At 47.0% G+C, this 22,573-nt stretch overlaps 1 protein-coding gene across 2 annotated transcripts in view; it reads left to right on the top strand.

The window, feature by feature from the left end:
- Window positions 1–22,573, top strand: part of SLC24A4 (solute carrier family 24 member 4) — a 175,004-nt gene that overhangs the window by 139,651 nt on the left and 12,780 nt on the right. For both annotated transcript variants that reach the window (XM_027120392.1, XM_027120393.1), the window contains exon 13: window positions 19,996–20,162. In XM_027120392.1, the coding sequence (XP_026976193.1) occupies window positions 19,996–20,162 (167 nt within the window). The remainder of the gene's footprint in view (window positions 1–19,995; window positions 20,163–22,573) is intronic.

The raw sequence follows: 22,573 nt of genomic DNA on the forward strand, positions 1-22,573 counted from the left end.
CCCGGGCAAGCTGCTTCATCTCCTAAACCTCAGTTCCTCATCCACAAAATGGGCCGATGGCATTCGGGTCTCTGTAAATAAGTAAGTAAGATAGAGCGTTAGACACTGCTTCTGTGCACTGTGTGACACATGGGTGCTCAGTAAATGTTCATCTGGGTCACAGTGTGCTTTAGTCTCGTGGTTTCTGCTATACCCAGCTTCGCATGCCCTCCCCTGCTTGGACCATAAGCGATGTTCTAGAAAGGTCACGGGTGCCAGAATCCCTGGAGGTCTGGTGCTGTGCTCATCCCCAGGGTCAGGGAGAGGGAATTAGTCTCTGCTAGGTGCCTCCTATGTGCTGGGCCCTGGGTTTCAGGCACTTTGCAGACAAGAGGATTTTTTAAAAATAATTTATTTATTCATTTATTTAATTTTTGGCTGCATTAGGTCTTAGCTGCTGCACGCGGGTTTTCTCTAGTTGCTGAGAGCAGGAGCTACTCTTCATTGCGGTGCACAGGCTTCTCATTGCAGTGGCTTCTCTTGTTGCGGAGCACGGGCTCTAGGCGCGTGGACTCCGGTAATTGTGGCACGTGGGCTCAGTAGTTGTGGCTCGCAGGCTCTAGAGCGCAGGCTCAGTAGTTATGGCGCACAGACTTAGTTGCTCCACGTCACGTGGGATCTTCCCGGACCAGGGCTCAAACCCGTGTCTCCTGTACTGGCAGGCGGATTCTTAACCACTGTGCCACCAGGGAAGCCCCAAGGGGATTGTTTTAGTCAGTAAATATTTGGGTACCGGACTGTTGTGGGCCTTGGGGATCCAGGTGGGAACAGGAGAGCCATGGAGCCTGCCCTCTGGGACCTTGCTGGGTAAATCTGAGCAGATAATTTCATGGTCCACTTTATGTAGCATCTCCTGCCCTTACCACACAGCTGAAGGGTAGATGAGGTGGAAACGCCAGCCGCGGCCCCCCGGGCTCTGCCCACCCACATGAGGCGTCACTGGGCTTGTGAACCAGAGCCAGGGGCACCCAGCCCCAGCCTGCATCTGGTGCCCACCAGGTCTGATGCTGGATTTATATCGACACCGGGCGCAGCCATGCTGTTCCCACTCTGAGCCACAGAGGCTGGTAATCGGGCCTCCTGGGCCAGCTGTTTGCTGTGGGAGAGGAAAAGGAGAAGGAGCTCTTCCTCCCATGGAAACTGTGGGCTGCGGCCCAGGCACTACCCTGCAGTGGCCGGCCGGTGACCCTGAGCCCCAGCCCGGCTGGGGAAAGCCCTTGGTACAGGCTGTTTGTGGCTGACGTACAGTCTGAGACGTCCTCCTGCCCTGTGGGCCACACCCTTGCCCTCCAGCTGGACTCCTCCTGCCCCCATAAGGGTAAAGAAATCACATCTTGTGTTCTGGGATGCTGGTGCTTGCGTCCACCATTATTATAGTGACCACATCTAATTGGGGACTTGCTGTATGTCCGGCGTTGAGTGAAAAATAGGGAATTCTTACAGGGCTCTTATGGGGCTTCTGTGTGCCATGCCCTGCTCTAAGAGCTTTACATGTATTCCCTCATTTAATCCTCACGACAACACGTGAGGTGGGGACGATGGTCATCTCCATCTTATGGAGAAGGAAAGGGAAGCACAGAGAGGTTAAGTGACTTTCCCACAGTCACCCAGCTACTAAGTGGAGAGCAGGTTTCCGAACTGGGCAGCCCTGACTAACTACTGCCTCTTTGTACTGTGCACTTACATTCAGTCCTCGCAGCTGCCTTGTGAGGGAGGCATTATCGTTATCCCTATTTTACAGAGAGGAAAACTGAGGCTCGGAGAGGCTGTGGGACTTCCCAAGTCACACAACCATCATGTGGGGAACCACCCTTCCGCCCTATGCCCCTTGAGCTAGGGACACCATCCCGAGCCAGTCTACTTGGGAGCGGAAGCCCAGGCCCTGGGAGGTTCTTGAACGGTAACAGGCAGTAAAGCTTATTATTGAGCACTTCCGGTGAGCCAGGCAGGGTGCTTCACGCAGATGAACTCACTGAGTCCTCAGGACAACCCTGGAAGGTGGGTACTGTTATTATCCCCATTTCCCAAGTGAAGAAACTGAGGCTCAGAGAGGTTTAGTTGCCCAAGATCACACAGGAGGAAGGGGCAGAGCCAGGATTTGCACACTGACATTCTGACCCCAGATGTGCTGAAGGGACAGCACTGTAGCCCAACCCGGGGATTCTTTCAACTCCTTCCTTTGGAGCCCGTGAGAAAATGCTTGCCTCCGCCTGGGGTGTCTTCTAGCTTCTGCACAGGTGCCAAAGAACTCGAGTCTGTGTTGAGCAAACCATGTTGAACTGAGTTGAATTATGGGCCTTTGGGACCTGGCATGCGTTCTTCAGGCCTCAGATGGCACAGCTAAACCTTTTCTTCCTTTAGCAGCATAAAACACGGTGCAAGCCATCTGAAGGTTTCGGGAAGCTTCCAGGGCTTCTTCTCCCCACCCCAGCCCCATCTTCTACATAGCACTGACAGAGCCGTGCTGACGGGGAAGAGAGAGGTCTGCTTAGTCTCTCTGAACCCAGTAAGGGATACGGCAGAAATGGAGCTCTAGAAAACTCTGGGCCCTATTCTTTCCTCTTAGCCGCTCGGCACATCTGGGAACACAGTGGAGAAGCTGCTGGTGCCGTGGGCTCATGTACATGTGAAATTCCACACGCGGTTCCCGTCTGCTCCAGGCCGCCAGAGACACACGGCACTTTATGGTGGAAATGATCTTGTTTTTGCCTCGGTCGCGGGGGCCACCAGAGAAATCACACGTTCGGTAGATTGTCCCGTAAGTCAAGGTCAGGATTTCAGAGAAGTGCCCTTGTCAGCCACTGTGGAGCGCTGAGGTGTCAGTTCACACCTAGTTAGAACAGACACTGGCTGAGCACTGTTATTTTTTAATATAACAGCTTTATTGGAGTGTAATTTACTTACCCTAATGTTCATACCTTTGAAGTATACAGTTGAGTGGTTTTTAGTCTACTCACAAAGTTGTGTACCCATCATCACCCCCATCGGTTTTCTTTAGCACCCAAAAGGAGCCCCCTACCTATTAGCAGTTATTCTCCATCCTTCCCCCATCTCCTGGCAAATGCTACTACTCTACTTTGTCTCTCTGTATTTATCTATTCTGGACATTTTGTATAAATGGAATCATCCAATAAGTGGCCTTTTGTGTCTGCCTTCTTAGCGTGATGTTTTCAAGGTTCATCCACGTTGTGGCATGTGTCAGTCCTTCATTCCTTTTTATGGCTGAGTAATATTCCATTGTATGGATGTACCACATTTCTCCATTCATCAGTGGATGGACATTTGTATTATTTTCCCTTTCTGGTGATGAGTGGTTTATACAAACAGCTCCTAAAGCATAGTAGGGAAAGGGGGGGTCTGTTTCTATCTTTTAATCTAAATGAAAGCGGTTTTCCTCTGAATTCTCTGTGGTTAACAACAAATGGTCTGTGAATACTAGAGTTAAAAGGGATTTGGGGAATTTTAGACTTTCTTATATTCCAAAGCCGGAAACTGAGGGGAAGGGGCTTGCCCAAGGGGCGGTCTTGACCAGACAGAGCTGGGCATCTGGACCACCTGCCCTAGAATCTGCTCTGTGATGACCCTGCAGCCAGGCCCGTGCAGTGCAAGCTGGGAAGTGAAGGGGCCCAGGACCCACCATGCACCAGGTGTGTGCTGGGGTCCTGAGGTCACACAAACTCCCTTTGAGATAGAAGGAGACCTTCCCCCCCCCCCCATAAGGATATAGGGGTGTGTTACGGATCCCACGAGCAGGGAAACAGCTGGACTCCCCCAGGGGCCGGACTCGGGACCTCCGTGAGTGTTGCGGCTCTTGTCTTCATTTCTCCACACCTGCCTGTCTCGTTCTGCTCTTTGGCTGCAGACCGGCTTTTCTCAAATTCACTGTCAGTGCACACGGCAGATCGTGGCCTCCCACTGGCCCCAGACTGACTCCTGACAGGTCCTTCTTCCCTTTGGTTCACTGGTGTTGCATCTGAATTCCAGAGTCCCGAGAGAGAGAGAAAATGCTACAGTCCCAGAGGTCAGGGGTCCACCCCGTGCTCACCAGCACGGCTTTGGTGGCCCCCGGGAGGGTGGGTTAGAGGGAAGAAGGGCTGAGCCCACGTGCCTGCACCCCTTGTAGGTGTCTATGACAAGTACCTCCAGCTTCATCAGGACATGATGGATGGAACCCGTCTCAGATGCAGGAGAAATTGATAGACGTAGGTCCCTTATGCAGTGGTGGGAAGGATGCTCCTGGCTGGGCACCAGCAGTGACTCCCACTGAACCGCTGCCACCACGCCAGGATTGGGGAGGTGGGGAGCTGGGATGCACCCAAATGTTCAAGAACTCACCGTCAGAACTGTGACCCGGGGACCATGAGGCCGCTGCCGCAGCTGATCTCTAGCGCCCCAGCACCACGCAGTGCACACGGGGCTGCCGGTACAGCCTGAGGGACCATCTCTGATTCCCACTCAGCTAGCACCTGGGCACGGACGTGCTACTGCAGCAGGACTAACATCCCCAGAGCCCTGCTTAACAGTGGTACATCTAAAGCAGCAGAAAGGAAGCCCGGCCCCACCTCAACTCTGCTTTTCAAAGGGACCCAATCTGAGTCCAGAACTTCAGCTGCAAGGGAGTCTGGGAAACGCCTCTGCAGATGCAGTAGGAGGAAGTTGGCCTGGGGAATGCTGAGGACCCACTCAGCGTGTCCACCCCCGTGGGAGCTGCAGCGAAGCGTGGAGAGACGCAGTACAGCCAATCTTAGCTGATGACTTACGCCAGAGCAGCTCTAGCGAGGGACTCGTGTGGCTTCCAACCTCCTAGTGAAACAGAGGAGGGGACAGGGCCCTGACCTGTAGCTTCATGGAGCCCCAGCCCCGCACTGTGCTTCACACCTTATATTTGGTGCTTAGATTCTGCACACAGCCCTGCTGGGTGGCTCGTGTGGTCCCCGTTTCCCGGGGGAGGAAACGGGGGCTCAGGAAGCTGCACACAGGTGAGTAGGGGCCACGGGCAGGGCTGGTACCGCAGGCCTGCCTGACCCCCAAAGTGCCGTCCTCGGCCTGGTCCCAGTGTCGCCTTTGGCCAAGAGGGCCTGCAAGCTGGAGCACCTGCTCTGGAGTGCAGGGGGCGGCCAGCTGCTGGGTCTGCGTGGTTTGTAAGCACCGGGAGCCCACAGCCCGGCCCTGAATGTTTGCTGGATGTTTAAAGCGAGCGCGCCTGCCAGCGCGAGGACCAGCAAGCGTTCTTCTCTTCGTTGGTGTTCGTGGGACCAGCGGCCTCTGTTTCACCCTCCCCGGGGCCTCCAGATTCAAGGTGCGGCCTTCAGAGGTGGGACGATGAGCTCTGTGCTTTTTGCCTTTTTTTAGTCTCCCCACAGATCCTTGGAGTGGGTGAGGCGGGGCAGTTACCACCTCACAGACAGGGACAAAAGGAGGCTGAGAGAGGTTGAGGATCCACCTGCTGCCACACAGTGGAGAGTGACAGAGGATGGAACAGCTCTCTTTGGCCCCAAGCCTTGGGATTCCTGAGGCGGAGTGCAAAGCTGGCCATAGCTTGGGATCATCGTTAGAATCAGGGAGTCGACGAACCGACCCCAGCTCTGGGACGCACTTACATCCAGTCCCAGAGCTGGACATGATAGGGGCTGTGGACACGTACGCGGAGCTGGGGTAAGGGTCCCTGGGAGCTGCACCAGCCGAGGGAACTCTGGGCCCGGCTTCTCTGTTGACTGGGAGGTCCTGGTCTGTTTGTCTGATCTGTCCCCCTCTCCTGTGTGGGAGGATGCTTCTTGGGGAAGCACGAACAGGGTTCCGGAGGCTGAACCGTGTTACCTGAGTGTGCGGTGTGAGGGCGAGACTGGGCCAAGGGCGCGTCCCTGGGGAAGGGCTCTCTCAGCCCCCGCAAGCTCTCCAGGTCCCTCCGCTGAGCTGCCAGGGCGTCTATTACCGGGCCTTTGGTCCCTGTGCACTCAGCCCTGACTGCCCACATCTCCGTGTCAGCCCTCAGCGGGGCCTGCCTTGCTGAAGCCTGTTTCCTCTCACATCCTCCCCTTCAGTCTTCTCCTTCCTCCCCAACCTCAGCCTGGCAGCTCAGTTTGATTACAGCCCTGACTTGTCTGCTTCCCATGGGGCCCCTCCTTGCCCCTCTAATGCCTTCAGGGTCAAAAGGCATCCTCCAGGACTCAGGACAGTGTAATTAGGAGGCTTTGGTTTTGGACTTCTGGGTCTGCCACTTCCTAGCTGTGTGACCTTGGGCTAGATGGCTTACTTCTCTGAACCTGTTTTAGTCTTCATAAAACCACCCAACCCAGTGCTTGAGTAGTAGATACTCAGTAACTGGAAGTTAATTAACCATTAATATCAACAAAAGCTAAACTTTGGTGCTTGCTCTGCACCAGGCGTTGTGCTAAATGTATCTCCCATGTTGGCTCACTTCAGTCTCACAAGAGCACTGAGAGGTAGACAGTGAGCACAATGAAACTGTTGTTATCCCCATTTTGCAGGTTAGAAAACTGAGATACACAGAGGCTAAATATTTTTCCAAGGTCACCCAGGTAGAATATGCCAGAGCTGGTATTTGAAGCTGGCAATCTAGCTACCATTAACCCTGGGGCTTCTGTGCCCCTCAAAGACCAATCAATTTAATGGTAAGTCTAAATTTAAGGATAAAACAGAAGTAGATTAAAAGTAACTAAAAATTATTGATTCTAAAGTTCGTTAACCCCTAAGGAATAAGAAAACTTTAATGATTCCCCTTCTTAAGAGGATTTTTCTGTTTCGATCACAGCCATGAGCTAAAAGTATAAAGCTCTGTGCTGACAGTCGACACCTCTGTCAGCCAGTGGGTAGTAAAAGGACTTCCACAGGCTTTGAAATCACAGGACTCAGAGGGCAGGCGAGCAGTATAGTACAGAGGACCCAGGATTTAAACTCTAAAGACCTGCGTTCAAGTCCAGGTACTACCTCTCACTTTGTGATGTTTACGTCACTGAATTTCACCAAACCTTAGCTTACTTACCTGTGAAATGGGGAGATATGAAAAATAGAGTGTTGATATGGAAAGTAGAGTATTTGTGAAAACCACCTCCGAGATGTGTGAGGCACAACACAAATGTTGAATAATGATGAGGGGTCTGTTCATTAATCCAGCCTTGACAACGCTCCACCTTCACCTGCATCCCCTTGCCTCCCCACAAGGGCCAGACTAGAGGCCATTGGCTGGGAAAGCAGGGTCTATTTGTGACTCTGCCACTAATTTTCTGTGAGATTTGGGCAGTTCATTAACCTTCATGCATCTTGGTTTTCTTCTTTATAAACAGTTAAGCAAGTGAGATTTATCTCAGGAATGCAAAGCTGATTCAACACTTGAAGAACAATTAATGTAACACACTGTATTTTTAGACTAAAGGGTGAAAACCACATGATCATCTCAACAGACACAAAAAAGCATCTGTCAAAATCCAACACCCTTTCTTGATTTAAAAAAAAAAAAAAAACACTCAACAAACTAGGAATAGAAGCAGGTTTCCTCAATCTGATAAAGGGCATCTCCAAAAAAACCCAAAGCTAACGTCATACTTAATGGTGAAAGACTGAAGACTTTTCCCCCTAAGATCAGGAACAAGACAAAGATGTCACTCTTTCCTCTTCTATTAAACATTGCGCTAGAGGTTCTGTCCAGGGTAAATAGGCAAGGAAAAATAAAACGCATCCAATTTGGAAAGGAAGAAGTAAAGCTGTACTCACAGATGACATGATCTTATATATAGAAAATCCTAAGAAATCCACCCAAAAACCCCCACAACCCTATAAGAGTTAATAAACTTGCAGAATACAAGGTCAGTATACAAAATCCAATTGTATTTCTATACATTAACAATCTGAAGATGAAATTAAAATTTCATTTACAATGCCATCAGAAACAACAAAATACTTAGGGATAAATTTAACAAAGGTAGAACAAGATTTGTACACTGAAAACTATAAAATATTATTGAAAGAAATTAAGGAAGATTAAATAAATGGAAAGGCATCCTGAGTTCATGGGTTGGAAGACTTAAAATTTTTAAGATGCCAGTAGTCCTCAAGTTCATCTACAGATTCCATGCAATCTTTATCAAAATCCAAGCTAGCTTTTTTTTGCAGAAATTGACAAGCTGATTCTAAAATTCATATGGAAATGCAGGGGACCCAGAATAGCCAAAACAATCTTGAACAAAGTTGAAGGACTTCCTGATTTCAAAACTTATTATGAAGATATAATAATCAAGACTGCCTGGTACTGGCATGAGATAGAAATATATATCAATGGAATAGAATTGAGAGTCCAGAAATACACCCATACGTTTAAGGTCAGTAATTCTGCATAAGGGCGCCAAGACAATTCAATGGGGGAAAAACAGTCTTTTCAACAAATGGTGGGCTTCCCTGGTGGCGCAGTGGTTGAGAGTCCGCCTGCCGATGCAGGGGACACGGGTTCGTGGCCCGGTCCGGGAAGATCCCACATGCCGCGGAGCGGCTGGGCTCGTGAGCCATGGCTGCTGAGCCTGCACGTCCGGAGCCTGTGCTCCGCAACGGGAGAGGCCACAACACTTCATCAAAATTAAAAACTTCTGTGACTTCTAGGACACTATGAAGAAAGTGAAAAAACAACTCCTGGAATGGGAGGAGACATTTATAAATTATATTTCTGATAAAGATCTAGTATCTAGAATATATACAGAACTCTTAGAACTCAGCGATATAAATGGGCAAGGCGTCTGAGTCAACAATTCCCCAAAGAAGGTTTACAAGCAGCCAGTAAGTCCATGAAGGATGCTCAACATTACTATCAGTCATCAGGGGAATGCAAATCAAAACCACAGTGAGATACCACTAATCACTCATTAGAATGGCTACAGTAAAAGACAACCCTAAAGGGTTGGCAAAGATGTGGATATATTGGAAGCCTCGTATACTGCTGGTGGGAAGGTAACATGGTAAAGCCTCTTGGAAACCAGGCTAGCAGGTCCTCAGAGAGTTAAACATAGAGTTACTATATGGTGCATCAATTCTACTCCTGGTTAGATACTCAAGAGAAATGAAAACATATGTCCACACAAAAACTTGTCCACGCATGTTCATAGCAGCGTTATTCATAGTGGCTAAAAAATAGAAATAATCCAAATATCCAAGTGACGAACAGATTAAACAAAATACAGTCAGTTCGTATAATGGAATATTATTTGGCCATAAAAGGGAATGAGACACTCCTTCATGCTACATCATTAATGAACTTTGAAAACATTATGCTAAGTGAAAGAAGCCAGACACAAAAGGCCGCATGTTGATTCCACGTATATAGAATGTCCCGAATAGGCAAACTACAGTGATTGGCAGAGCTTGAGGGGAGGGGGAATGGGGAGTACTGCTAAAAGGGAGGGGGGTTTCTTTTCAGGGTCCTGAAAATCATCTGGAATTATGTAGTGATGGTTACACAGTTTTCTAATATACCAAAACCCACCTAATCGTACACTTTAAAAGGGGTGAATTTTATGATATTTTAATTATCTCAGTTTTTACATGGAGTTAATCTAGAGTGGTGGTTCTCAAAGGGGCGAGACAAGCAGCATCAGCATCTTAATTATCTCAGTTTTTTTTTTATTTTTTTAAATTTATTTTTGGCTGCGTTGGGTCTTCGTTGCTGTGCGCGGGCTTTCTCTAGTTGCGGCGAGCGGGGGCTACTCTTCATTGCGGTGCGCGGGCTCCTCACTGCAGTGGCTTCTCTTGTTGCAGAGCATGGGCTCTAGGCACGCGGGCTTCAGTAGTTGTGGTTCACGGGCTTCAGTCGTTGTGGCACACGGGCTTAGTTGCTCCGCGGCATGTGGGATCTTCCCGGACCAGGGCTTGAACCTGTGTCCCCTGCCTTGGCAGACGGATTCTTAACCACTGCGCCACCAGGGAAGCCCTGTCTCTGTTTTTAAATGGAGTTAATCTAGAATGGTGGTTCTCAAAGGGGCAAGACAAGCAGCATGAACAGCGTCTGGGAACTTGTTAACAAATGCAAATTCTTGACCACTCCCCTCCGCCCCCCCCCACCCCAGCCCAGTTCCAGAGCTGCCAAATCATTAGCTCCAGGGGACTCTGAGTTATACTCAAGCTCGAGAACACTAGTCTTGGACCTATGCTCTCTAGATCATGTAAACACTCCTAGTTCCAGGGTCCATGAATATCTACATCATCTGGTGACACACACATCCCCACGTACCGCAGGTTAACCACTCTAGGTAGTTAACTATACAAATTATTTTGTTTGAAGTTTTTCATTAGCAGCTGCATCTGTTCTTATGTTTTTCCCTCCAGTATGATTAGCCATCTGTTTTGTTAGAGTTCATTTTAAAGATTTTTTTTTCACATAATTAAATTGTAATTTCCTACTTCAAAAAAGAAATCTGAGAGTGGAAGAAACACCAGCAGCCCTTCTTTCATGCTTACATTTGCACATCAGTTGGCATCCACAGGGAGCATCTCTCAGCTGTCCCTGACATTGCACTTGAAGGGATGGCAGTTGGAAGGGGGGCTGGAGGGGCTCCTGGTGGTGTCAGAGGAGAGTGTCCCTCAGGATAGACATTGTCCTGTAGCCCCCCAAACTCTATCACTTCACCCATTAATTAGTCCAGACTCTTAATGTTAGAGAAATCCAACTGAGGCTGGTTTAAGCCAAAGGGCCCGTAGTGGCAGATTCACTGAGAGAATCTACTTTCAGGCAAAGCTCAACATGGGGCTCAAATGGTTACAAGACCCTGGGACATCTCTCAGCAAGGTTTTCCCTGTATTGGCTTCACCCTCTGGCAGCTTGCCAAGGTGACCACCAGCCGTCTAGGCTTACCTCCCATCGGATTAACCAGTGGCGCCTCTGGCTGGGTTAAGGATTGCATTCGGCTGCATGTAACAGAAAATTCATGTGACAAAGCCTTCACCTCAAAGGATTTATTTTTATCACATAAGAAGTCCTGAGATGAGGAAGTCTCGTAGCTCTGTCATACCATTGGTGTCCCATTTCTGTTCTTCCATCCTTAGCAGGTGACTTCTGTCTTCAAGGTTGCCAAGTGGCTCCTGTGGCTTGTATGTTCATGTTCCAGGCAGGAACAAGGAGGAAGGACACAGGGCAGGAGACACGTGTCACTAAGCCTGTCTCTTCTTATCAGGAAGATAGTCACCTACCACGTAGACATCTCCTTATATCTCATCGTCATCGCCTAGGAAATTAAGGTTTTTAGCTAGGAACCTACTGTCCAAAGCAAAATAGGTTCTGTTAGTAAGGTGGAAGGGATAATAGATATTACAGACAGTGATTCCCAGCAAAATCCACACATGGGTCTCTAAATGGGTCTCTAAATGGGTCTCTAATCCATCCAACCCCAAACCCATGTACACCACTCAATGGCAAGGGTTGTTGATTTGTCCACTGGTGGATTCTCAGTACCTAGAATGGTGCCTAGCACTGAGGATGAACACACTGAGTATTTATGGAATGCATGATTAGCCAAGCTGGACTCAACACACCCACTCATAGAGCTAGGAAGTAGAGTCAGCCCTCCAAACCACATGGCTGATGTGGAATGGAGGGTTCGTTCCCTAAAGGAACATTAGCATGCTGTTACCAGGAGTGGGGCGTGGATGCTAGGCAGATAAGAGCAACGAATGCCCTGCCCAACCCAGCATTGCTCGGGCTAGCCAATTCTTAGAGATAGCCAACTACCCATCCAGAAGTACACTTTTCCTATGCAGACTACCCGTCCGGAGCTCAGTACTCTGAATCGCTGGCCCCTGTCTGGCTCTCGCACTCCAGGAGGTACTAGTTCTTTGCCCTGATCACTGCAGGGTCAGTACCAGACGACTGGAGACAGCCCCTGTCCCCCAGAGCCCGCTGAAACTGTTCAAACCAGCCAGTCCTAGGCCTGCTCACCCTGCCTTGCATTTGCTCGTGGAAACCACAATAAGTATTTCGGTGTCTGGTGTCTTACGGTGCCTCATTAAACAATGGAGACGCTGAAGACAGGTGGAAGGTGTGGGTGGGGTGGGGCACAGCATGACCACTGTGAAAGTTTTCCACACTTGGACCATGACGCACAGTAATAAATATCTTACACACGCACACAGATATCCATAAAAAGGAAACAGAAGTCTTCAGAATAGTATTTAACTCGTTTACCATAACTCTAATACTTTTTTTTTTTTCCTTTTTAAGGAAATGCTAGTTGCCACCCACTTAATTGATTTCACAGTCCGCTAATGGGTCTCATCTAACAGTTGGAAAACACAGCCATAGAGCAGGTCTGATGGAGCATTGTTTCTTAGGAAACAGAGGTGGGCCATGAGGCTTGCCAGCCGGGTGGGACCAGATCAGGGCAGATGCCCAAACCGGATTCAAAACCCATGCTAGACAAACAGACAATCATCAGCTTCAATTTGGTGTCTGCGAAAATAAATTATCCTTCTGCTGTGGCGTTTGTATATATCTACAAAGGCGCTCCTGAGCATGTAAGCGTCCAGGGTTACAATTCCTCAAAGTGGATTTTTCCCTTACATACAGTGTTTTAGGTCAATTCTGGAGATGCCCTAGGCCTTCCCTGGCGGCCTGGATGAATTGGGATGTGGGCTGAAATTTTGGACAGACTAATCAGGTAGGAAAACTTTCTGCTGTTTGTGCGAGGATTACAAGGTGCAGAAAGGTGTATGTAGAGGAAGATCTGGGAAGACAGCTGTTTTTCTAGATGTAGCATCTAGGATGAACACGTGAATGGATTTGCTGGTTTCTAGCTAACCATATTCTCCTGATTCGTTATTATAAACAGGCTGGGTTGTTTTTTTTTCTTAGCAAATATGTTTTTAGTGACAGAAAGATTCAAGCACAGATTTACAGCTAAAACTGCTACTGCCAGCCTACTTTGCAATTTTTTTATTGAGCTGTAATTTATAAACCATAAAATTCATACTAATAAAGTAGTTCAATGTTTTTCAGTATGTTCACAAAGTTGTGCAACATCACCATATAATTTCAGAAAACTTTCATTACCCGGAAAAGAAACTTCATACCCCTGAGCAATCGCTCCCCCCCATTCTCCACCTCCGCCAGCCCCTGGCAACCACCAGTCTACTTTCTGTCTCTATGGATTTGCCTCGTCAGGACATTTCATATAAATGGAATCATATAATATGTGACCTTTTGTGTCTGGCTTCTTTCATTTTGCCCAGTGTTTTCTAGGTTCATCCACGTAGCATGTATCAATACTTCATTCCTTTTTATGAGTGAAAATTCCATTGTGTTTATATAACTACATTTGGTTTATCCATTTATAACTTGATGGATATTTAGGTCGTTTCCACTTTGGGGCTATTATGAATAACGCTGCTATGAACACTTGAGTACAGGTTTTTGTGGGACATATTGAGGAATTGCCAAACTAATTTCCAAGAGCCTGGACCATTTTGCATTTCCACCAGCAGGGTATAAGGGTGCCTATGCTCCCACATCTTCACCAATACTTGTTATTATTTATCTTTTTGATTATCGTTATAATTGTGGGTCTGAAGTAGTTTTGATTTGCATTTTCCTAATGACTAAAGATGATAAGCAGCTTTACACACGCTCATTGGCCATTTGTGTATTTTCTTTGGAGAACCGTCTATTGAAATCCTTTGCCCATTTTTATTTTTCTTTTTAATTTTTAACTTCTATTTTTTTTTGGCTGCACCATGAGGCTTGTGGGATCTTAGTTCCCCAACCAGGGATCGAACCTGGGCCCCCGGCAGTGAAAGCGCCAAGTCCTGACCACCAGGGAGTTCCCCCTTTGCCCAGTTTTAAAATTGGGATTTTTTTTTTATTTGTTGAGTTATGAGTTCTTTATATATTCTTTTTTTTTAATTTATTTAACTTCTTTATTTTGGGCTGTGTTGGGTCTTCGTTGCTGCGTGGGGGCTGTCTCTAGTTGCGGCGAATGGGGGCTACTCTTCATTGTGGTGCACGGGCTTTTCACTGCAGTGGCTTCTCTTGTTGCGGAGCACGGGCTCTAGGCGTATGGGCTTCAGTAGTTGTGGCACGTGGGCTCAGTAGTTGTGGCTCGTGGGTTCTAGAGCACAGGCTCAGTAGCTGTGGCACACGGTCTTAGTTGCTCCGTGGCATGTGGGATCTTCCCGGACCGGGGCTGGAACCCGTGTCCCCTGAATTGTCAGGCAGATTCTTAACCACTGTGCCACCAGGGAAGCCCTCTTTATATATTCTGAACACCAGATATTTTGAGTTAATTTTTGTATATGGTATGAGGTAGGGGTCAAATTTCATTCTTTTGCATATCTGTATACAGTTGTCCCAACACAATTTGCTAAAAAAATTACTATTTCCCTATTGAATTGTTTTGACACTGTTGTTAAATATCAATTCACCTTAAATGTATGGGTTTATTTCTGGACTGTAAATTCTGTTTCATTGTTCTATATATCCTTAGGCCAGTAGCACACACTCTTGATTACTGTAGCTCTGTAAGTAAGTTTTAAATTCAGAGCATGTAAGTTTTCCAACTTCATTATTTTTTCAAGATTGGTTTGGCTGTTCTGGGTCTCTTGTATTGCCATATGAATATTAGAATTAGCTTGTCAGTTTCTGCAAAAATGTCAGCTGGGATTTTAGTAGGGATTGCGTTGAATCTGTAGATCAGTTTGGGGAGTATTTCCATCTTAACTATATATATATATATATTTTGGGGGGGGTGCTGGTACACAGGCCTCTCACTGTTGTGGCCTCTCCCGTTGCGGAGCACAGGCTCCGGATGCGCAGGCTCAGCGGCCATGGCTCATGGGCCCAGCCGCCCTGTGGCATGTGGGATCCCCCAGGACCGGGTCACGAACCCGTGTCCCCTGCATTGGCAGGCGGACTCTCAACCACTGCGCCACCAGGGAAGCCCCATCTTAACAATATTAAGTCTTTCAATCCATGTACAAGATGTCTTTCCGTTTATTTAAGTCTTCTTTAATTTCCTTCAGCAATGTTTGTTAGTTTTCAGCATACTGATCTTCTGTTGTATTTATTCCTAGGTATTCTATGTAGTTTTTTCTTTTTGATGCTATTGTAAATGGAAATTGTTTTCTTAATTTCATGTTTTTGATGTTCATTGTTAGTGTGTAGAAATACAACTGAATTTTGCGTATTGATCTTGTATCTTGCAGCTTGGCTGAATTTGTTTCTTAGTTCTAACAGTTTGTGTGTGTGTGTGTGTGTGTGTGTATTCCTTAGAATGTTCTCTATACAAGATCGTACCATCTACAAATAGGGATAGTTTTATGTCTTCCTTTACAATCTGAATGACGTTTACTTATTTTCCTTGTCTACTGTTCCTGGCTCAAACCTCCAAAACAATGTTGAATAGAAATGATAAGAGCAGATATCCTCATCTTGTTGAAGGCTTTCAGCCTTTCACCATTAAGTATGATGTTAGCTGTGGGGTTTTTATAGATGCCCTTTATCAGGCTAAGGAAATTTTCTATTCCTAGTTTGTTAAGGTGTTGGATTTTGTCAAATGACTGTTTTGCCTCAATTGAGATGATCGTGCCATTTTGTCCTTTATTCTATTAACGTGGTGTATTGCATTGATTGAATTTCATATGTCAAACCAACCTTACATTCCTGGGAATAAATAAATCCCCCTTGGTCGTGGTATATAATCCTTTTTATGTGTTGCTGGATTCAGTTTGCCAGAATTTTGTTAAGGATTTTTGCATTCGTATTCATAAGGGATATTGGCCTGTAGTGTTGTTTTCTCTTGATGTCTGGGTTTGGTATCAGGGTATTACTGGCTTCATAGAGCAAATTGGGAAATGTTCCTTCCTTCTTTATCTTTTGGAAGAGTTTTATGAAGGACTCGTGCTAATTCTTCTTTAAACATTCAGTGGAAATACCCATGAAACCATCTGGTCCTGGCTTCACTTTAAAGGAAGCTTTTCCAATTACTGTTTCAGTCTCTTGTTATATGTCTATTCAGATTTTCTATTTCTTTTTGAATCACTTTTGGTAGTTTCTGTCTTTGTGGGATTTTTCTGTTTCACGTAGGTTATCTAATTTGTTGGCTCACTGTTGTTCATAGTATTCCTTAATAATTCTTTTCATTTCTGTAAGGTCCTTAGTGGAGTCCCTCTTTCGTTCCTGATGTTAGTAATCTGAGTCTTCTCACTTTTTTTCTTGGTCAGTTTGGCTAAAGGTTTGTCAATTTTGTTGATCTTTTTAAGAACCAACTTTTAGTTTACTTGATTCTGGGTTTTGTTTTGTTTTTCTATGTTACTTACTTCTACTTCAATCTTGGTTATTTTCTTTCTACTTTTTTTGAACTTAATTGGCTCTTTTTATTTCTTAGGGTAGAAAGTTAGGTCACTGATTTAAGTTCTTTCCTCCTTTTTAATATAGGAATTTACAGCTGTAAATTTCTCTCTATGCACTGCTTTCACTGCATTCCATAAATTTTGGTATGTTATGTTTTCATTTTCTTTCATCTGAAAGTATTTTCTCATTTCCCTTGTGATTTCTTCTCTGACCCATTGGTTGTTTAGGAATGTGCTATTTAATATCTACATATTTGTAAATCTTCCAGTTTTCCTTCTGTTACTGCTCTCTAATTTCTTTCCAATGTGGAATGGTTGTAGAATATACTTTGCATGATTGAATTCCGTTTAAATTTATTGGTGCTTGTTTTATGACCTAACATATTGCCTATCCTGTAGAATGTTCTATGTGAACTTGAAAAGAAGGTATATTCTTCTTGAATGTATATACTAATGTTTTTCATCAGATTCGGAAAGTTTTTGAGCGTGAGTTCTTCAAGTATTCTTCCTGCCCCTTTTTCTCTCTCCTCTCTTTCTGATACTCCCGTTATGCATATGTTGGCATGTTGGGTGGTGTGCCACAGGTCTTTGAGGCACGGTTCGTTTTTATTTACTCTTTTTCTGTTCCTGACACTAGATAATCTCAGTTCACTTATCTCCAAGGTCACTTCTTCCTTTTCAGATTTGCTATTGAGCCCCTCTAGTAAAATTTTCATTTTAGTTATTGCACTTCTCAATTCCAGAATTTCTGTCAGCTCTTTTTTTATAAGTTTTACTTCTTTATTGATACTCTGATGAGAAATCATTCTCATGCTTCCCTTTTGTTTTTGAGACCTTTTTAAAACTTCTTTGTGCATATTTAAAAATAGATGATTTAGGGGCTTCCCTGGTGGCGCAGTGGTTGAGAGTCCACCTGCCAATGCAGGGGACACGGGTTCGTGCCCCGGTCCGGGAAGATCCCACATGCCGCGGAGCGGCTGGGCCCATGAGCCATGGCCGCTGAGCCTGCGCGTCCGGAGCCTGTGCTCCACAGTGGGAGAGGCCACAAGAGTGAGAGGCCCGCGTACCACAAAAAAAGAAAAAGCTGATTTAAAGCCTTTGTCCAGTAAATCCAATATCTGGAATTCCTCAGAGATGGTTTCTATTAACTGCTTTTTTTCCATGTATAAGCCTTACTTTCTTGTTTCCGTGCATGTCTTGTAATTTTTGTGGTTGAAACTGGACATTTAAAATAATATGTTTATTAATCTTTTCCTCTCTTTATGAATTGTTAAATAAAAATACCAATGAAAAACTTAAAAATAAATAAATAAAATAATATAATGTGGAATAAGAAGAAGAAGAAGGAATCACATCCTTCCCCTTTCCCAGGACTATTTGTTGTTGCTTTATGGTTGTTGTTGTTTGTTTGGTGACTTTTCTAATTCTGTAAAATCTATATTCTTTGTTGCCTGACCACTGAAATATCCGTGAGGTTAGCCTAAGGTCATCTAATGATTGCACAGAGATTTCTTTAGATGCCTGGGTGAAGCGAGTGTCCCAGTCTTTGCCGATGGGCTCTGTGTGCGTTTGGGGGCGCGCCGTTAACACCCAGGCAGGCAGTTTACAACTCCACCTTGGCCTTTACTTCTTGTTTTCTCCGAGTCTCAGTTTTAGGCAGAAGTGAAAGCTTAGGACGTTCTCAAGTCTTTCCTGAGCCTGAAAATAACCCTGGGAACAGCCCTACGCGTGCTCATGGACTTTCAGCTTCCCAGAACTATGTGGGAGCTTTTCCAAGCCGTCTATGGATATCTCACTACCAGCTTTTCCTCTTAAGCTTTTTCATTAACCTATTGTTTGTCCAACTGTTATCCAGCACCTCAGGCTGCACAGTTTTCCACAAGTGCCCCTGACTGTTTTCAACAATGCCCTCAAGGAAAAGGCTTTTCATACTGGGTGAGCTCGGATTCAGGTAACACAAAGACAGCCTTGAAAGTGGGGTCTTCCGGGAAACCAGCAGACAGGTCAGATAATGCCAGTCCTCTGGGAATGGACTTGGAAGGCGCTCTAATCCTGTCCTACCCTTTCTGGTGGATGCCAGGCTACTGGTTTTTCAAGGCTACTCCAAAGCTGATGAAAGGGAATGAAAACAGGGCAAGTTAAAATTCTATATAAAGTTCACTGTTCTTACTAATACCCAGCCAATTTTCTTAAATAAACACTCCCTGGATTGCTACAAGGCTTTGGTTAATGTCCAGAGCTCTAAAACAAGTTGAGGGGCTTTCCTGGTGGCTCAGTGGTTAAGAATCCGCCTGCCAATGCAGGGGACACGGGTTCGAGCCCTGGGCCGGGAAGATCCCACATGCCACGGAGCAACTAAGCCCGTGCGCCGCAACTACTGAGCCCGCGCTCTAGAGCCCGTGAGCCACGACTACTGAAGCCCGCGTGCCACAACTACTGAAGCCCGTGGCGCCACAACTACTGAGCTTGCGCTCTAGAGCCCGCGAGCCACAACTACTGAGCCCACGTGCCACAACTACTGAAGCCCGCGCGCCTAGAGCCCGTGCTCTGCAACAAGAGAAGCCACCGCAATGAGAAGCCCGTGCACCGCAACGAAGAGTAGCCCCCGCTCACCGCAACTAGAGGAAGCCCATGCGTAGCAACAAAGACCCAACACAGCCAAGAATAAATAAATACATTTTAAAATAAATAAAATAAAACAAGTTGACTCTGACCATTTTTGCTAGTGTTCTCATTGCTTTTATGGAGGAGAGAATTTTCAGAGGTCCTTCCTCCACCATTTCATTGGCATCACCCACAAGCCTATTTTGAGCTTGCATGTGCTCCAAATACCCAGTGGCTTATTAAGGACACTGTGCTTGCACTCAGTGGCTTTTGAGGCCACTTCTCCTCTGTTAATTGTTTGCAGATTCCCTTGGTAGGGGCCAGCGAGGTCATGCCTGCCAGCAGGACACCACATTTTAGTCTTGCATCTGCCACTGGCTATGTGACCTTGGAGCAAAGGAGCTGAGAGTTCCAGAGCACCTGCTGTGCCAGGCTCTTTGCGCTGGCTGTTTTACGTGTATTGTATCATGTCATTTTTGCAAGAACCAAGAAAGAGATAATGTTCCCATTTAACAGGTGAAGAAACTACTAAGATGCAAAATGCTTAGCACTATGCCTGCTACACATAGCAAATATTCCCTGCATCAACTATTGTGCTGTTGTTACTTACAGCTGTTCTTGTCAGAGGAGGAAGTGGAGTTGAGAGGATTGCTCAGGGTCATTTGAATTCCAGCCCAGGTCTGACTCCAAAGCCTAGCCGTGTATTCTACATCCCCATTCCAGCTGCCCTGTGCAAATCTGTTTCAGCTCTGGGTCTCACTTTCCTCATCCTGTCAAGTAAAGGATTTGGACTGACAGAGGTTATTCAGTCAACAAACACTTAACTGTCTTGCTAAGATCGCTTCCAGGTTGACAGTATGAAGGTGTGTGATTCTGTGAAGTCCGTTGCTAGGAGTCACATTCGTAGCATTCTCTTGTTTGGCTTGAAAAAATAAACCGACGGGTAGACTGGCAGGTGTGTAACCCAGTGTGTGTTTCTCTTCTCCTCCCTTCTGGCTCCGCCCCATCCCTCTGCAGAGGCAAGAGGGGACAAAGCCAAGTGGGTGTTGACCTGGCCACTCATCTTCCTTCTGTGCGTCACCATCCCCAACTGTAGCAAGCCCCGCTGGGAGAAGTTCTTCATGCTCACCTTCGCCCTTGCCACGCTGTGGATCGCTGTCTTCTCCTACCTGATGGTGTGGCTGGTGAGTGGCAGAAGTGGGGGTGGACCGTACGGACAGCTCCTGCCTGGCGCCTGCCGGCGGTGCGAGAGCTGGTGTCAAGAGCACGCTCGACGCTGCTGTGCCACCTTCGGCAAGTCGCCTACCTTAACAGACCTTGGCTTATTTCTCAGTAGGAAGGGGTTTCAGCAGAAGTGCGCGGTACTGTGCTGTGCATCAGGGATACCCAGATGGACGCGGCATGGTCCGTGGTGGCCATAGGAGGCAGATGAACCTTCACACGAACAGCCTGGGACACGCCGCTCTGGTGTGATGGGAAGAGGGGTGGTGGGGAGTCTCTGTAAGAAGCCCTGGAGGGCTAATCCCTAGGCTCCCTTCCTTTTCAGTATCCATAGGGGAATGTGATGGAGACTGGAGTCAATGGGAGACAAACACAAGGCAGCCCTTTCCATGCCGCCTGCCGGGGGATGCTCCTGTCCCCTTTCTATGTCCAGGCACAGATATAAACCTTAGGTAGACTCTTCTAGTCCTCATAACAACCCGATGGGGTAAGCAGTTTTATTATGCCAGTTTTACAGATGAGCAAACTCAGGCCTAGAGACTCAGTCATTTGCCCAGTTAGTTACACAATTAGCAACTATTGCACAATTAGTCACACAGCTAGTAAGTTCTAGAGTTGGGGTTAGAACCTGGGTATTGGTCTCCAGAGTCCAGTCTCAACCACTCTCCTGAACGGCCTCTCAGGTTGTTACTGGAATCTTCAGGTGCCGTTTGGACTCAAGATTTTCAGGCAGAGAGGCTTTGGCGTAGCTGGTCTGGCCACACCTGACAGCTCCTTGGAAAAACCTTTCGCTGGCTGGGCAGGGCCAAGCAGGAGCCCCTTCCACCTCGCTCTGCATCACCCTGTGGGCCCCTCCTCTTCCCCTCCCCTCCCCTCATGGGGGGCGGGGGCGGGGAGCCCGGGAACAAGGAGAGAAATAGGTACAGGACCTCTGCCTTTCTATTGGGAAGCGCACCTGTCAGCCACTCACGCCTCAGTGGCATGCATGTAGCCACTTCACTCTCGTCCTAACACCTGATGTCCCCACACACCTAACACACAGGGCAAGGTTGTCTTGGTTTCAGAGACACAGGGGCCCCCTTTCCCTTAACCCCAGGGAAGCAGTTTGGCGGGGAAAGAAGAGCTGTGGGGTCACATGGGAATGGATGTGAATCCTGCTTCTCCCCCTGTGAGCCGTGAATCCTGGGTGGGTGACTCAGCTTCCATCAGCCGTGGTCGCCCCCTCTACGAAATGGACTGTTATTGGGAGAGTGGAAGGTCTCTGTTCACGCACCAGGTCTGAGCTTGCAGCACAGCAAGTTGATCATAACTGTAAATTTCAGCCATGTTCACCATGAGATGCAGCCAACACTGTTTCCACGCTTGTTCAGATAGAGGTTTAAATCCCCTTAGATGCTGGTGTGTGTGCGTGCGTGTGCGCATGTGTGTATGTGCGCACGTGTGTGTGTGCATGTGCGCACGTGTGTGTGTGCATGTGTGCACGTGTGCGCGCTGCGTGTGTGTGCACGTGTCTGTGCGTGTGTGCGCGCGCGTGTGTGTGTGTGTTTAGGAAGAAGAGTTGGAAGTAGCTACTATCCAAACCCCCCAGAAAAGGATGGCAATCAGACATAATGAAAACTGGCCTCAAAATGAACTGAATTTGCAAACTTAAATTTTTCTGAATAGGGTTAAAGGTCAGCCCCTCTTTACGTTTGATAAAAGAGTCCAGCGATTTCTCTTACTAAAGTGCATTCCCCAAGCGACACTGCTAGTGAAAAAAGTATTTCGTGACATTTGAGTGGGTGTGAGAATTAGGGAAGATCAAATTAATGACTGTTTGAAATTTGTTTCTTCTCTCATTAATGAAAACAACAGTATTATGAAATCAGTTCTACTCATTAGCAGTGAGGTAGGACATCTAATAACACTCCCATCCCCCCGACCTTGACCTACAAACCCCGCTCTCACCTCTTAAAGCAGACCCTTGGCAGTGGCCTGGCGGGAGATACAGGAACCACCTTGCTGGGGCGCTCTTACCTGCGGTTTTGAACTTCAGCTAGCCTCAGTTTGAGGTGATTGAATGGCCTCCACAGTAGAAAATGGTAAAGACAACAGTGCCACATTAGCCTGATTTCCACTGAAGAAAGATGTGCCTGCCTGGGGGCCATGCTCTTACTTTCCTCATGTCCTGATGGGGGCGCCGGGGAGCAGTGACGTCTCACCTTGCCCACACCCTACCCCAGCCACCCTTCACATCTCTCATCCCCAACGCTTTGCGGAGAACGATTCTTGAGTGTCAGTGTCAAAAGGGAGAGACCTCCAAAATGGGTCATCCTGTCCAGCACCTTTGCCCAACTGGGGAGGTGAAAACCAAAGAGGAGGCGTGACTTCCACA

The sequence above is a fragment of the Aethalodelphis obliquidens genome, unplaced genomic scaffold (genome assembly GCF_003676395.1).
Source record: "Aethalodelphis obliquidens isolate GAN/ISIS:26980383/991018 unplaced genomic scaffold, ASM367639v1 scaffold21, whole genome shotgun sequence".
Classification (NCBI taxonomy): Eukaryota; Metazoa; Chordata; class Mammalia; order Artiodactyla; family Delphinidae; genus Aethalodelphis; species Aethalodelphis obliquidens.